We start from the raw sequence: 16,317 nt of genomic DNA, 5'->3' as shown, positions 1-16,317 counted from the left end.
CTGCAGCAGTCGCCGCCGCCCTCCATTCATTAAAAAAGAAAAAAAAGGGCAACAACAACCTCCACCCCTCTTTGTAAAAGAACGACGGCCCCTGGAGGAGCGAGAATCAGCCCCAGCAATCACGGGTTAAGTTCTTTTCCGGCCCCCCATTCATAAAAAAAGAAAGGGGGAAAAAAAAAAAAAAAAGGAGCGCGGCGCATGCGCGCGCGGGGGGTCTCTTGTGCCCACCCATTCATAGAATCGCGAACGGCGCGCGTGCGCACTGGAGCTCCCTTCCCTCCCATTCATAAAAAAGCCATTTTCCCAGGCAGTGGTTGCAACATCGCCGCGGAGGCAGCGAGAGAAGCTGACAGCGCGGAGCTTGCGCTGCTGAGCGCAGGAAGCCGTGCCGGTTCCTTCGGCCGGCGTCTGCGAGTACAGCGGCGTGTGACCGACTCGGGTTAGGGGATTTGCACAGACGTGGAGCAATGCTTGTGACTCTGCGGCTCCTCAAAGTAAGTCCCTGGCCGGTTTTGGGACCCCAAACTGTCCCCCTCTGAGCCGCGACGCGACTACCCCTCAGACTGGGGTAAATGGTGCGCTATTTCTAGGCGCGCCTCAGTGTTCCTTCCCTCTCTCTGCGCCTCCTTGAGTCGCTGCGGTGCGCCGCAGCTCTCAGACGCCCTGGGCTGAGCCGGCACGGCGCCGGGGGTGTTCACAGCCTGGCACCGGCGATTCCAACCCCCGGGCATTGCCAAGCCCGGCTTCCCCGCACTCTGCGACTTAGGAATCCCTGTGCGTGCCCCTGTAGTTTGCCTCTGGCCTGGCCTCTTTTCTCCTGCCACCACCCGCCTCGGCCGCTGGAACTGCGGCTCTGGGCTCCGTAAGGAGCCACCTTTTGAGTCCGGCGGGCGCCCTCGTCCTGGGCGGCTAGCCCACCCGGGCTCGGTGCCCACGGTGCCAGCTCTGCCGTAGATCTCCCCAGCCCTCAGCAGAGGCCTATGCTCGACGTAGGTTTTTCTTCCCTCTTCAGAGTCTTGACGGACTGGCTTTTCCCCCCTTCTGCTTCTCCCCTCGATGTTCAGCGCTGGGCTGGCCCGGGACTGGGCATTTCTGCTCCCTCTCTTTGGCGAAGCTGTCCCTCGCCGTCTGACCTTTGCTCTGCTGCCGCATTTTATGCTGTGCAACAACTGCCTTGCAGTTCCCTTTCCCTTTCCCGGCCTCTGCAGGGCCTGAGGCTCTTCGGCCTCCTCGTGCCTCCCTGTCCCTGGGCACCGAGCTGTGCCAGGCGCCGGGGCCCCCGGGCCGCTCTGGGGCTGTGGTGGGGGCTGAAGGTGCGTTTACATAACGCCAGGCATGTAGGAGCTGGAAGAAGAGGTTGCGTGCGTAGGAGAGATAAGGCTCCCTCTTTCCCTCCTTCCTTCTTGGTGGTACCAGGCTTGACATCACCGAGAAGAGAGAATAGAGACTAGAGACGGTACGTTCTGAAAATTTTGCATCTCCAAGGCCACGGGGGCAGTGAAGGGGGGGGCGAGCGCGGATTTGGCCAGCCAGGGCAGCTGGAGCTTGGCTCCATCACTGGGGCCAGGGCTGTGCCCAGTTCCTCCTCTATGCAGACGATCAAAAAAAGCATTTAGACAGTAGCTGCTCTTGTGCAAGAAGATGGTTTCTCAATTCTCTTTGATTGGGGGCTGGGGGTTGTGGGCAGAAGAGGCGAGAGAGGCGGAAAATGGTTGCATGGCTTGACGGGCTGAGCAATGGACGGGAGAAACCACTGGGCTGAAGGGGCTGGATGATGAAGAAAGGGGAGAGCTGCTGCTGCCTCATTCACCAGCTGTTTGATGGGCATCCATATTGCCAGGCCTGGGTGAGGGCAGGAGGCTGCCTTCTGGCGCAGGAAGGCTTTGGGAGCCCCCCAGAATGGTTAGTGCTGAAAAGAAAGGTGTGGGTTCAGTCAAGTGGCCAGACCCCGTGGAGAACTCCCCATCTTTCCTGTGTCCAAATCAGTGGCGTGATTTGCTCCAGTTTGGGGAGGGGTGGGAGCAAGTGCATGTCTGTCTGGTTAGCTGACCAAGGCTCTCCGATCTTTCTGATGAGCCTCTGGGAGATAGAAAGCTGTAAACTGAAGGCCCAGAGCATTTAGGAAATGCGGGTTTATCAATCTCTTAATAAGTTTGGTCTGGTCTGAGGCCCTACCCAATATTGCACTGGTGATTTCACAATGTTTAGAGTTCTCTGGATCTTCCCACAAATGAAGCATTAATATTTGAAATTTTCAGCTATTTTGCCTGTCGTTTGTGGGTGTGGGGCAGAGTACGGAGGGCTGCAGTTGGCTCTCTTTCTCTCTCTCTCAGCAGAAGGGTGGGAAAGAAGTTGTAGACATGTCTGGCCTGTGTGAAATTGAATTGCCTCTTTCCCAGCCTTTGGGAGGGTCCTCACTTGCTAGCAGGCTCCAGGCGAATCCCTAATGTTAGCAGTGCATACGCTGACCAACTGAGCTGCGTGGCCAGTAGCAGGTAGGGGGCTTTTTTGGTGGCAGATTTCTTGAATGAGGATGAACAAATGTTGGTCAGCTAGGATGAGGAACATTTTAAAGACATCTTTTGGTTATCTTCCTTTTAGATTCTGAACTCAGGATTCATTCCTCTTTTCCTGTTGTGTAAATGATCCCCTCATTCCCACGACCTTGTCCAGATTACCCTGTGAAATGGCAAAGTCTCCTTAAACCTTTGTTTGGGTGGTGAGAAGGAGAAAGGACACAAGAATTGAACAATTCCTGGCTAAAAGTGTGACATCTTCTGGCCCTTAGTTTCAGGTCCCCCACAAGCCATCCACATATGTAGGGCCCTGGTGTTGGTACCAAGGAGGCTTAGAAAGGAGCCCCCTTGCTTTCTTCAGGGAAGTTTGGTGTTCTTAGGGAGTTATGGCAATTAGGGCATTTAACTGGTTCTGAATCCACAGTGCCTGTCATCTGGTCCCTGCTGAAGTAGAAGTTCCCTTGTGAGGAAAACTTGGGGAAGGATTCTTGCACAAACCCCTGGATCTTGTTGAACATTTGGATTTGGGATATATCGAGGCAGTGCTATTAAGGAAGAATGGCAAGAGTGGAGAAGTTTCCATCTCTTGGCCAACATGATCTCTGGCAGAAAGGAAAGAAAGTGTCTCATTGGGATAGATTTTTGCTTTATCAAAAGAGCCAGAGAAAGAAGGTGATAAAGAGCAACATAATGAAAACTGTTTTACTCCTTCCAGACCAAGCTAGGGGCTGGATCAGAGCAGATGGTGGCTAGAAAACCTGCTAAGCTTAGGCCATAGTCTCCCCCTCTGCAGAATGGGGAGGAGGAACTCCTCCCGACGAACCACGGTCAGCTGAGCAGCTAGCAAGTGTACAGGGCTGAGACCCAGCAAATTGTTACAACTGGGCGCCTAGTTGGAGGGACTGGTTGTAAGGGAAACCCTTCCTACACAGGAGGTATGGAGAATTGTATGATGTAAGAGGTGGCATACGTATTCTTGGCTCTCAGGGGTCTGGGGCCACCCTGCAAATCCGGACAGCTGACAAGGCTGGGGATGTATCCGGGACATGTGGCTGGGCTTAAGAAGCTCCACCGTTCAGCTGTGATCACGATTGTTCTTTCCAAGGACAGTCAGTGGAGGAAGCAAGAGCACTTGGGAGGGAGCACAGATGTGCTGGATCTAGTGGAGGAGGGAAGAGGCCCTTCTGGGGCAGGTGGCCATTTGCAGAAGAGTGGTTTCCCTTGCCAGATAGTCTTTCTTTTTCTGGTTGGGGGAAAGGGGAGTCATTTCCTGCCCCATCTCAGGAGTAAGCTAAAATCTGTTCCGATAAGTTCATTTGTTCCTGGAGCGTGGTGAGATAATATGATCTTGGAGTCAGTGAGAGGGGGCCCTCCCCTGGGGGTCTAGGTTTCTGCCTCCCCCCCCATTTTGATGTGGGCCAATTGTTCCAGTGTTAACAGGCTTTTTCTAGCCCCATTCTTCTCTGACTCTTGACTTCTAATCCCTCTTGAAGGGGATCTGAGCAGACAATTATGGGGGTAATACATTGAAGCCGAAATGTGAAGCTAGTTAGAATAGCCCAGAGCCAAAGTACAAGACCTCTCCCATTCCTCCTGGCTTTGGAGCTCAGCTGATTGCTTGTGGAAGAGATGAGGGTTGGGAACTGATAACCGGTAATGGGATAAAATGATGAAAAGCAGCTGTTTTCTTTTGTGATGTCTAACAGATTATGGCCAGAGGTGAACTCTCTAGTGCTGGCGCTGGCGTGGGAGGTAGGGTGAGGAGCAAGGATTCTCAGACAAATCCAGCTGCTTAGTGGGCCATTCTCGACAAAGATGCAGAGATTGTCTTCCTCAGTAGGGCGTAGAGCAGGCAAGGCCCTGGCTTCCCTCCCCCTCCTCTTTAAAGTCTTTTTTGAAGCAATAAGTCATTATTTGGTTGGAACTTAATTAACTAAACTGGGATGTTGTCACAAAGAACCAAGCGAGAGTGGTGGATAGTGGTGGGCGGGCTCTCTGGCAGCCTAGAGACCTTTCTTTCTGAGCTGTGAAAGGGTTAAACAGCCTTCACTGAAAGAACCTGCTGAGACTGAATGGGGCAGTGCAGAAACTGCCCATTCATTCAGAGCCTCTTGCGTTTGTCTCTAACTGACCTGTAAGTTTTCAAAGCACAACTGTCCCTTTTTCCTAATATTTCCCAACTCCTCTCCCCAGGATAAGTCAAGGGGAAGGGGTGGGTGGGCGGTGCTGACATTTAACATGCCGCTTGATTCTTTCCAGCCAGCCTGTACTGAAGGGCTGGATGCTCGGCTCCTCCCCGCAGGTAACATGCAGTGTCAGGCTCACAGACCGATGGCCAAGCTGCAAGTACAAGGGCTGTGTGCTCTGGGCTTTCCAAACTCCTGCTGATTCAGTATTCTAGGACTCAGTATGGGCCAGGGTGCCCCCTCCATGAGCAAGCCCTAGGGAACCCTTAAGTTCAGCTTTACAGGTGGGAGGAGAGAAGATTCTCTCTCCTTCCTGGGTTTCCTCTTAGGGACTCCTTTGTGGTGAGGGACCTAAGTGTGAAACCCATTCAACTTTAAGAAGACTAAAAATGAAAAAACTTAGTAAACTGGGGGAGGGGCAGTGAGGTGACAGATGGTATAGCAAAGAAAACAGAATTGGAAGTAAAGATAGGAAGTGAAGATATAATTGAGCTCTGAGTCTTCTAATGGCAGATTTCAACCCCCCCCCTCCCCCCGCATCTACTTTCCACACTGAAAATTTCCGTCCTTGGGGGCTAGTCTCTTGTCAGCCCTGCCTGGCTTCATTTCCTGGCTGGTGTGGTTAAAAGGCTGCAGATGGCCTGACGTTGTCATTCCCCCAGGGCTGGTGGCATACTGGGGAGACTGGTCGAGTTCGTGGCTGTGGAAATAACTGAGGCTTTCATGCCTTTCCATGAATAACCAGAAGTTATTGTAAGTCAAGGCTGAGGTTGCAACCTCAAGAGCTGCTCTCTGGGTTTGAACCCTTCCCTGGTCACTTGCCAGCTCTGTGACCCTTTGTTCTTTCATTGCTTCCTAAAAAGGGTGTTATCCTCCAAGGTGACAGTGAGGATTAAGTGAGAATATCATTGAGGGCTTAGCACAGAGCCTAACAGCAAGAAATGTTTCATAAATATTAGCTGCTTCCATAATTATTATTTATTATTATTAAAAGGTTGGAGTGGAGTGAAAGTTTCCTTTCCTCATGGTAATCCATAAGACTACCACCTAAAACTCAACAGAGGTGCTTCTCTGGCTAAGTGGAGTGCTGGCTTTGTTTCTCTGTCCACAGTCTTCCAAATTGGCTATCAGTCTTCCAAACAGCCTAAATGAGGTAAAGCCTCCTCTCTCCTATTTATATTATAAATCTCTTCCTTCCTTGCAGGGGAAGCAGAGTACATATTAAACTGCACTTAAGTTCATCAGCGTTGCTTAGACTCTGGAGGGTGGGTGTGTCCCTGGGAGTAGAGATTGATCTTCTAAACCAACTGAGGATTGGGGTGGGTTTTTTTGTTTTGTTTTGTTTTTGAGACTTCATTTAGTTGTGCTGAGGGGTTATCAAACAGGCTGTTCCGGAAGTTGTTTTTCTTTGTCAGCCAAATGAATTTAGGCCTCCTGCGGAGGGTCCTGCTAATGGGGAGGTGAGGCAATGAGGGCTGAGAAGGTTTGAGCAATGCAGCTTTGAGCCAGCAGCTAGTTTTTGCTGAGCTCGTGGCTGGAAAGAATCCTATATCCGAGTTATGATAGGAAAGGTATGTTTTATTATTATTTTTTTAATTAGAAAAAAAATATTTTGGTTTTGTTTTTAAATTTTATTTTTCAATTACAGTTAACATTCAATATTACATTAACTTCATGGGTACAACATTTGAGTGATTAGACATTTCTATACCTTACAAAGTGGTCACACCATACATAGTTATTACAATATTCTTGATCATATTCCCTCTGTTGAACTTTACATCCCCGTGACTATTTTTGTAACTGGCAGTATATATTTTTAAGTCCCCTTCACCTTTTTCACTTTCTCATCTGGCAACTGTTGATTTGTTCCCTGAATCAGAGTTTGTTTTGTTTCTAAGTTTGTTTTGGATTTTTTGTTTCTTCATTTATTTTAAGATTACACATATAAGTGGAATCATATTTGTTTTTTCTGACTTATTTCACTTAACATAATATCTTCTAGGTCCGTCCATGTTGTCACAAACGGTAAGATTTCATTCTTTTTTATAGCTGAGTCATTCCATTGTTCATATGTACCCACATCTTCTTTATCCATTTGTCTATTGTTGGACACTGAGGTTGCTTCCATGTCTTGTCTATTGTAAATAATGCTGCAATGAACATAGGGGTGCATGTATCTTTTTGAATTAGTGTTTTGGATTTTAGGGAAGATACATTTTAGAATATGCCTGCTGGAGCCATCTTGGATGCAGCCTGTCCCAAGGGAGCTGAGTCATGGTAGACCAAGCTCCTGCCCCAATGTCTGGCCTCAACTGCAGGCCCAGATGTTGACAGCTGCCTCTGGAGGGTGATGGGAGCCTTGAATGCCAATATCCCTATTCCCTGTAGGCCCTACTCCCAACCTGGCTTTCTGATGGGACTTTTTCTGGGAATCTGCCTTTTGATTCCACAGACTATTAAAATCCCAAGCATTACTCCTGCCTTTTGCTTCATCCACAAAAAATGGTGGTTTTTAAAGAACTCCGGTAATAGAGTAGGGGAAAGGAGAGTGGGTCATTCTTCTTTTTATTTTTGTATTTTTTTTGTATTTTTCTGAAGTGTGAAGGCAGAGAGACTCCCGCATGCGCCCAATCAGAATCCACCGGCATGCCCACTGGGGGGGTGATGCTCTGCTCATCTGGGGTGTTGCTCCGTTGCAACTGGATCCATTCTAGCACCTGAGGCAGAAGCCATGGAGCCATCCTCAGCGCCTGGGGCCAACTTTGCTACAATGGAGCCTTGGGTGTGGGAGGGGAAGAGAGAGACAAAGGGGAAGGGGAAGGGGAAGGGTAGAGAAGCAGATGGGCGCTTCTTCTGTGTGTCCTTGCTGGGAATCAAACCTGGGACTTCCACACACCGGACCAACACTCTACTGCTGAGCCAACTGGCCAGGGCCTACCCTTCCTTCTTTCCACAGAATGGCAAGTCCAAATCCTGGCCCTAAGACACAAAAGCCCAGTGACATGGGGTGATACTACTGCCTTCAAACCACCACTGACATTTCATTGGCAGGACCCTGAGTTTTCATGATCTGAGTTTCTGGAATAAGGGAATCATGTTGTCTTTGTCCAGGGTGGGTGTTCTGGCGTGGGTGAGTCTTATCCTGCGCCTGTATCAGCATTTTTTATTCTTATGCCGAGTCATACCTTTTCCTCCAGGCAAAGGACGTGGGGCTCCTAACCGTTTGCTGTTGACCCCAAATGCATTTATTCTAGAAGCAAAGCTTTGGAACCCTTGGGAAGGGTAAGTGGGCTGAGGAAGCATTCCCTGAAGTTCCTCCCCATAGACAACCTGATCTTGGGAAAATCTCCTCTCCATAAATGCTATTTGCCATTCCCCTATCTAGCCCTGCCCACAGGAGGCCTCCTGGGTGAACGAGTACTTGGTGGCAGACCTGACATGGGAAAGTCTCTCATCTGAAGAGGATGCTCTTTTCACCTGGAGGCAGGAGGCAGGCACTGCCACTAGGCACATTTTCTCCAAGATGGGGAAAAACTTTGCACAGATATACCAGCATCTTTTCAGTACGTAGGGCGTGGGAGCAAAGTCAAGAGCTCATGCCCTAAGCAATTGGGAAAGACCGGTTGACTGAGCACTGAACCTTGTAGAAGAGGCTTTTTTTTTTTTTTTTTTTTTTTTTGCATTTGGCAGTATAGATGATGTACAGATGAGAATCCTGTGGAGAAGCTCCCTTTATCCCCTTCGTGAACTTTGCATCGAGAGCTAACTTTTCATTTCAGATGGGCTGGAAAGCATCTAAGGAATCCCTTGCTCATCCCTTTAACCATTGCTGATCAAACCGTTGTCTCCGAGTAGGAGACATACAATACTGAGTTTCCCTGAATGCCTTTTTTTTTCTTTTTAATTTCCTCATCGCTCCTTAAATTGAAAAGTATGGATGAGTCACCCGGGCAAGGTGTCATTCTCCCTTGATTGGAAAATTGCGATGGACTATCTCCCAAGTCTGGAGCTGTATGGGGAAGTAGAATCCTATTCACATCCCCTTCTTAGGCATCACCTTTGAGAGAGATGAACCTAATAGTGGAGGTGCAGGGTCTGCTCTCCTAATTAGAACATCATTAGCATCTTGAAAAAGCACTTACTGAAACCTTACCCTCTAATACATTATTCCAGTGGCCTTTTTTCTTTCTTTCAGAAGACGGTATATTACCCTATCTACCTGCACACTCTTGTTTTATCCCCCCATCCCCACCCTTGGTGGAATCTTCCCAGAGTCTACTCTTTCTCTTGGATTCCAAATCATGTCCCCCTGGGCCAAGGTCTTGGCCTTCTGCTGCTATTTCTTTAAATTGATCTCCAGCCGAATTCTGAATGTAAAGGTCAGCAGGCGAGGAAATGGCACTTCTAATAGAAAACAATGTGCACTTTCTAAATTTGAACCAAGCCGTTTCCGCTCTTTGATTTAAGTGACTTCCTGGGGTTCCGTGTCAGGCACTGCAGTTGAATCTCTGGCAGGATTCCAACTTAAAATTGCACTCTCTCGGTGAAATTAGAAACTGATCCAGGGTTGGCTTAGCTATTCTAGTAAATAGCATTTAGGCTGAATGTTCAGCTCAGCACTTGGAAATGGGCGGTGTGAGTGCCCCTCGAGAGGATTTCCCATCCAAGTTGTCAGAAGCTCACCTACCCGTGGGCTTTTAGCCACTGGAGGTCGTTACTCTTAGAAGTGCTGGTAATAAATAAGTTAATGTCCTGGACGTGCAGGCATCAGATACAGCCCTTCCTTTTCTTGTGACTGTCTGAAGTAAAGGCTTTTGTTTATCCAGCTGATAAACTTTATGGGAGCATACAGGGGCTGTCTCTGGCTGCCACATCCTCAGCACAATGCTTGGCATGTAGTGCTTATTGGTGCTCAGGAAATCCAAACTGTTGCTCTCTCAGATGGTGATAAATTACTGAGCACTTGCTGTATGCCAAGCAAGATGTCAGATACTGGATATATATATATTCTCACTTAATACTCACAAGAACCCATTTTACAGTTGATGAAACTAAAACGTAGAGGTTAAAGAACCTCATTCACAGCAACACTGCTAGGTGGAAGGGAGGATTCGAACTTTAATCTGACTCCAGACCTTGTATGTTTATCACTGCTGAGCTATCTATCTTAAATGAGGAGCATATTTCACAGGAATTACAAGAAGGAACTCAGATGGCCCACGCTTGAGTCCTGGTTCTGCTACTGATAGTTTTGTGTGACTTCCGACAAGTTATTTTGAACATTAGTTTTCTGTAACTAGAAAAGGGATTATGATAGAAGGTATATTTTAGGGTTATTGTGAAGAATCAGTGACTTACTATTTGTAGTTCTTATTATGTGCTAAATAAGTATAATTCCTACCACTTGTTATTATTGTTGTTGTCGTTATTAACCATCTAAGCCTTAATGTTGGAGAGTCCACCAAAGGAAAGGAGTTCCCGTTTCACTTGGGCTCCCAAGGACCTGATGGGGGTAGGGGTGTTAACAGGCCAAGTACTGATGCCTGGAATCCATTCTCTCTTCCTTTTCCCCGCCCCCAGGGCCCCTAGAAGACTGTTTCTCAGCGCAGTCCAGGACCTCCAGCCCCATGGAGCCCCCGATCCCACAGAGCGTCCCCTTGACTCCCAGCTCAGTCATGGTCCAGCCCCTTCTTGACAGCCGTATGCCCCACAGCCGGCTCCAACACCCACTCACCATCCTCCCCATCGACCAGATGAAGACCAGCCACGTGGAGAACGACTACATAGACAACCCTGGCCTGGCACCCCCCACCGGCTCTAAGCGGACCCGGGTGGGGGCCCCAGAGCTGGTCCCTATGCCTGCCCGCTGTGACCAGGATGTTACCCACCACTGGATCTCCTTCAGCGGGCGCCCCAGCTCTGTGAGCAGCAGCAGCAGCACATCCTCTGACCAGCGGCTCCTAGACCACATGGCACCACCGCCCGTGGCTGACCAGGCCTCCCCAAGGGCTGTGCGCATCCAGCCCAAGGTGGTCCACTGCAAGCCGCTGGATCTCAAAGGCCCAGCAGTCCCACCAGAGCTGGACAAACACTTCCTGCTGTGCGAGGCTTGTGGGAAGTGTAAGTGCAAGGAGTGCGCATCGCCCCGGACGTTGCCCTCCTGCTGGGTCTGCAACCAGGAGTGCCTCTGCTCCGCCCAGACCCTCGTCAACTATGGCACCTGCATGTGCCTGGTGCAAGGTGTCTTCTACCACTGCACCAACGAGGACGATGAGGGCTCCTGTGCCGACCACCCCTGCTCCTGCTCCCGTTCAAACTGCTGCGCCCGCTGGTCCTTCATGGGCGCGCTCTCCCTGGTGCTGCCCTGCCTGCTCTGCTACCTGCCTGCCACCGGCTGTGTGAAGCTGGCCCAGCGTGGCTACGACCACCTGCGTCGCCCTGGTTGCCGCTGCAAGCACACGAACAGCGTCATCTGCAAAGCAGCCACCGGCGATGCCAAGGCCAGCAGACCCGACAAGCCTTTTTGACACTTCGGGTTGAAGCCTCCCGCGCTCCCCCTGGAAGCAGCTCCCTCTGACACCTGACAAGACTGCAGCGAGGCAGAGGCTCGGCATCACGGCATCCCGAGGCTGACCTTGCCGGTCTGCCCGCCCACCCCAGCTCCTGAAGAAACAGAGACCTCCCCTGCCATCATCACCCACTCTCTTCCCAGGATGAAGAAGCACTTTGGGTTTTTTCAGGGTCCTGGAACTTTGTGCGAAACAGACAGTGGCTGGGACGTGGTGTGGTTTTGGGGGGGATTTTTTGTTTTCAGAAGACGGAACACAGATGTGGCCACATATCCGGAAGTTGCAGCTGCTTGAACGCCTTCCCAGTTCTCCTTCCCTCCCTCCCCCTTTTCCATTCTCTTTGGCTGCCTGGGAGGAACCGTTAACTGAGTGGCCCAGGGACCTTTGAAGAAGACACTTGGAGTCTTGACAGCTATATCTTTTTCTCCTCCCCCTCCCCCACAGTTTGCCCAACATCTTGGGCAAGGTATAGACTGTGACAGTCCCTCTTGTATATACTTGGGAGCCCCTGCGAACAGAGGACGGCCAGCAAGCCCAGGCCTCGTTTCTCACTCTGTCTCCTCGGAGCCACGGATGGACTTAGGAGCCACGACACAGAGCACCTCTCCCTTCCAGCTCCATCACTCTTGGGGGTGTTGCACTCATAGCACCGTCCTCCGGTTCTTACTGAGTCACAGACTCACCTGCCCGCTACTTGTCCCGTGTTCTCTCTGCCCAGATCCTTTCCAGAAACTTCACGGGTTGAGAAGCCCAGGGCGGCAAATGCAAGACCAAATATCATTTTGCCAATGAGTCTGAGGCTGTGGTCTCTGGATCCAGCCATTATGTTTTTATAGAATAATTAAACCAGATGCTAACGGTGTTCTAGAAAAATAATAATGAAACAATTGCTTCCTTTTGGGCCTCCCCCAGGAAGGGCTGATATAAAAAAATCTGGGGGGCGAGCAACCTCAAGGAACATAATCCCCCTCCCCACCAAGAAGAGGATTTTAACAGCAAAGAAGAGAGGCAGCACCTCCCATTGGCAGAGTGACGGTGGAGCCGAGATGGGTGCCGGTTTCTTCTCTTCTGATTCTGCTGCTTGCTGTCATAGCCTTTTATGTACAGTGATGTGTCTGTATCTTTAATGTAAATAGACAGGTGGCGACAAAAAGAGTCTATTTTAGTGTTAGGAAGCCCTGGTGGAGGAGTCAGAAGAATGTGGGTGGGGGAAAGATTCTCCAGGGGCTTCTCGGGGTAGAGCCCTGCTTCTGTGCATGGCCACACCGCCCCCTTCCGACAGCCCCCAAAGACGTAGCAAATCTTTCTCTCAAGGTGCTAAAGAACTCAGAAAGTGCAGCACGTCCAGTGGGTAGGTACTTGTTGCATGCAAACGCTGTAGTATGTCTGGTCCTTCTCCCTAGCTGTTGCGCGGGGGTTTTTGCTTCATGTGGTATTTTGTGTCTCCCTCCCAACCCCGTGAGAGGAAGTGACATGGGTCAGAAAAGCCACCCTAGGGGAAATTGGAGGTGCATTAGATGTAGAGCATTTGTAGCATTTCCAGTTTGTTCTGTAGGAACAGAACTGCCTCCAGGAAGGAGGCAGGAAGGCAGGTCGCTGTGATTGGCATGCACCCAGTGCTTCACGAGAACTTTCTTTTCCCCCTTTGTGAAGACTAATAGTGACATCTTATGATTTAGAATAAGTTAATTGTAACCATAGGTATTTATTGATTGGAGGAAAGGAGGGGAGGGTCTTATTATTTTAGGCTTTATTTATATCACATTTGCTAGCTTGTAAAAGGCAAATTTGAAATCCTGCATCTGTGTTTTCTATGGCTGATTCATGTAGCTGCCCTTGCCACAGTCGTGATGGATGTATGGGTGTTCTTGCACAAATGGACGGAATGGTAGGAAAAAAAAAAAACACGTTCAGCCAACCACTTACACTAATTGAATGTATCAGATGTGTTCTGAAGGGACTGGAGAGGTTTTCCTCAGACTAGGTGTGCAGAGGTTACCCCCAAAGCGAGAGGGCACACATTCACTCTTGGGGAAGCCTCAGAACTTTTCCTGGAGCACCTCCCTCAGATGTCTCATGGGAAACTTGACCCAGTGGCACTTTGGTGATGGTGTTCTACACACCCATTCTGTGGAGAATTACTCACATAAGCTGTGTATACACACACACCTACCCCACCCACCCTCTATCTACATAGACCCTGTTTCTGGCAAACAGCCTCCTGAACCCTGACTTTTTGTGTACATAGTTGTAAACATGGACTTTTCTGGGTTTTGGGCGGGGGGTTTCTTTTTTTTTTTCCTCCCCTGTTTTGGCTTGTTCCTTTTCGTTTGCATTTACCCTGCTCGGTGGATGTCTGCGGAACTCGGGTGTCCTGCGTCTCAGTGAAGGGGAGGGGCGGAGCAGCGTGGGTCCTCCTCCCAGCTCTTGCATAGCCGTCCTTCAGCATGTTTCTACTTGGCTTCTTGGGAGAAAAATCAAACAGGAAAACTGGCGTGCCCGTGGACCAGTCAGGGCTACCGAGGGGCCCAGCTCTCGGTAATATGGCACATTTCTGTGGCTTCTCTGGCTGATTGTGTTTCCTGTCACCACTGGCTTGCAGGGCTGGATGAGTCCTCATCTTGCCCTTTTGTGAAGTGTGCCAGCTGGTTCCCACTCTTGTCCAATCTGGGGGGGGACGACACACAAGTCTGCATCCAGGACACTTGTCCCAGGGGGCCTTGGCTGCCCACCCCCAAGGGTGGGTTTGTGAACGCCTAACACTCCAGCAAGCACCCTGGGAACAGTCAAGGATAGCAGAGCACTCCCAGATAGATGATGAGTGCACAACCAAGGCTCTGACAATCCCTGGCTGGAAGGAGTTGGAGACTAGTCCTTGCTGATAACAGTGAAAGACCTTTATGTGACGCGTCTGGTTCCTTTCAGCTTCTGAAGTCTGCGTGGGTCTCCACTCTACGTCAAGTGGCACTCAGATAATGGCTTGTCCAAGGTTGTTCAACACAAAGTGTTGGTGGGACCAGCACCCAGAATCCGTCACCTTGAAGCTTCATGCTCTCTCATGCTGCCCGTGGAGATGTCCAGTGGGGTGTAGGCAGCACAACTTTGCACTGTACAATTCAGTTCATTAGGGCGTCCCGCAGGCTTCACCAGCCTCTGGTCCATGCCTTCGGTAAGCATTTTCATGGCCTCAGCTTACTGTGACGGTTGATGACAATTCTTGCGCTGCCTTCTTTTTTTTTTTTTTTGCTGTGGGTAACTCCGTGTGGTGTCTTATCTTGCTTTCTCTTCTCACTGCCCCACAGTCTGGTTTCCTGTTACAAACAGGAGAGCTGTTCGAGGTTCCCAGCCCACAGTTCCTTCTTCTCCCTCCTCACTGTAGTCCCTCCTTATCCCACAACAAAAGTTACCACAGAAGGTTCCCTTTGTATAGAATATTTATTTTGAAGTTCTATTTTAATAGTATTTATTTTAGAAAGTCTACTATTGTAAGAGTTCTTCTGTTTGTGAAGAAAAAAAAACAAGTTAAAACTGAATGTACTGATCTAGAAAATATATATAAATATATATTGTTAAATATACACAGGACTGTTGCTTCTCGTGTGTTTGTGTTCACGGTCCCCGCATCTCCCCAGCAAGGCCCCACATTTGCCAAGAATACTCACTGAATGAAAATGTGCACCCGAGCCGTGTAGTAGCAGAAAGGCACAGGGTAAGAGGGCTTCCCTGGCTGGCAGTCCCTTGTCCTGCCTCTAGAATGACTTGAGAAGCAAAGGAGGGCAGTTCTACCTTTTTTTTTTTTTTTTTTTTTAGATTTTATTTATTGATTTGACACCAGCAAGAGAGGAGGGGGTAGGGAGCAAGGAGTATCAACTCATAGTTGCTTCATTCTACTTGTCCATTGGTTGATTGCCTGTCATATGTATGTGCCTTGACCGGGCAAGCCCGGGGCTTCGAACTGGCGACCTCAGCATTCCAGGTTGACACCTTATCCACTACGCCATCACAGGTCAGGCCAAGTTCTACCTTTTTTATTTTTATTTTTTTCTGAAGCTGGAAACGGGGAGGCAGTCAGACAGACTCCTGCATGCGCCCAACCAGGATCCACCTGGCACGCCCACCAGGGGGCAATGCTCTGCCCATCCGGGGTGTTGCTCTGTTGCGACCAGAGCCACTCTAGCACCTGAGGCAGAGGCCATGGAACCATCCCCAGCACCCAGACCATCTTTGCTCCAATGGAGCCTTGGCTGCGGGAGGGGAAGAGAGAGACAGAGGAAGGAGAGGGGGAGGTGTGGAGAAGCAGATGGGCGCTTCTCCTGTGTGCCTGGCCGGGAATCGAACCTGGGACTTCCACACGCCAGGCCGACGCTCTACCACTGAGCCAACCGGCCAGGGCCTAGTTCTACCTTCTTGTGAAACAGATTCCTCCTCTGCCAAGCCCTCCCCCCACACACACGGGCAAGTATTTGTAACAGATGGACAAAATTCACACCAGGAAGTGGAGGTAGGGAAGGACCATCTGCCCTGTGCAGCTAATAAGGATTCTGCAGCTTATGTGCCCTGGTACCCCCCAAAACATTTTCATGCACACACATGCTTTAAGGAGCCCTGGGCAGTTTTCCAATACTCACTAGTTTGGTGGGTATTGCCCGCAACCAGTTCCTTTGACGTCCAAATCCTTCCACCTATTGAATGTCTTGCCTCTGCCCCTCGAATGCACCTTCCACCCTCAAATACACTCAGACTTGTTAGAGGCCCAGCCACTTCTCAGCTTATGTAGCTGAGGGAAGTTTTTCATTACTTTTAATTCCTATGCCAATCACAGTGAAAATTGTACTTTCATTTTGAACATGTGAACACATACATGCTTCCTGTATTCTGAAAAGAAAGGGAACTGAGCAATAAAGATTTTGTTACCAATAAATGGAGGGGGAGATACCTGACAGTGGGAATGGGGCAAGAGGGATGGATGGATGGAGGGCAGGTGATCAGGAGTCCTGGGTTTAAGTTCTTGGTTTCCCTGGGACCACCAATCATGATGTCTTC

General features: G+C 49.7%; 1 protein-coding gene across 3 annotated transcripts; it reads left to right on the top strand.

The window, feature by feature from the left end:
• The first annotated feature begins 329 nt into the window (after positions 1-329).
• Positions 330-14,851, top strand: SPRY4 (sprouty RTK signaling antagonist 4). 3 transcript variants are annotated; one of them, XM_066272821.1, is made up of 3 exons: positions 330-494; positions 7,903-7,987; positions 10,286-14,851. In XM_066272821.1, the coding sequence occupies exon 3, from the start codon at positions 10,333-10,335 to the stop codon at positions 11,230-11,232; it is 900 nt and encodes a 299-aa protein (XP_066128918.1). In that variant the 5' UTR covers positions 330-494; positions 7,903-7,987; positions 10,286-10,332; the 3' UTR covers positions 11,233-14,851. The 3 variants fall into 3 exon arrangements, with proteins under 3 accessions (XP_066128918.1, XP_066128917.1, XP_066128919.1); XM_066272820.1 differs by lacking the exon at positions 7,903-7,987; XM_066272822.1 differs by lacking the exons at positions 330-494; positions 7,903-7,987 and adding an exon at positions 1,347-1,456.
• Positions 14,852-16,317: the final 1,466 nt, after the last annotated feature.

This window comes from Saccopteryx bilineata, chromosome 4 (genome assembly GCF_036850765.1).
Source record: "Saccopteryx bilineata isolate mSacBil1 chromosome 4, mSacBil1_pri_phased_curated, whole genome shotgun sequence".
NCBI lineage: Eukaryota > Metazoa > Chordata > Mammalia > Chiroptera > Emballonuridae > Saccopteryx > Saccopteryx bilineata.
Note: the sequence above shows the minus strand (reverse complement) of the source record. Positions and strands in the feature narration are given on the sequence as shown.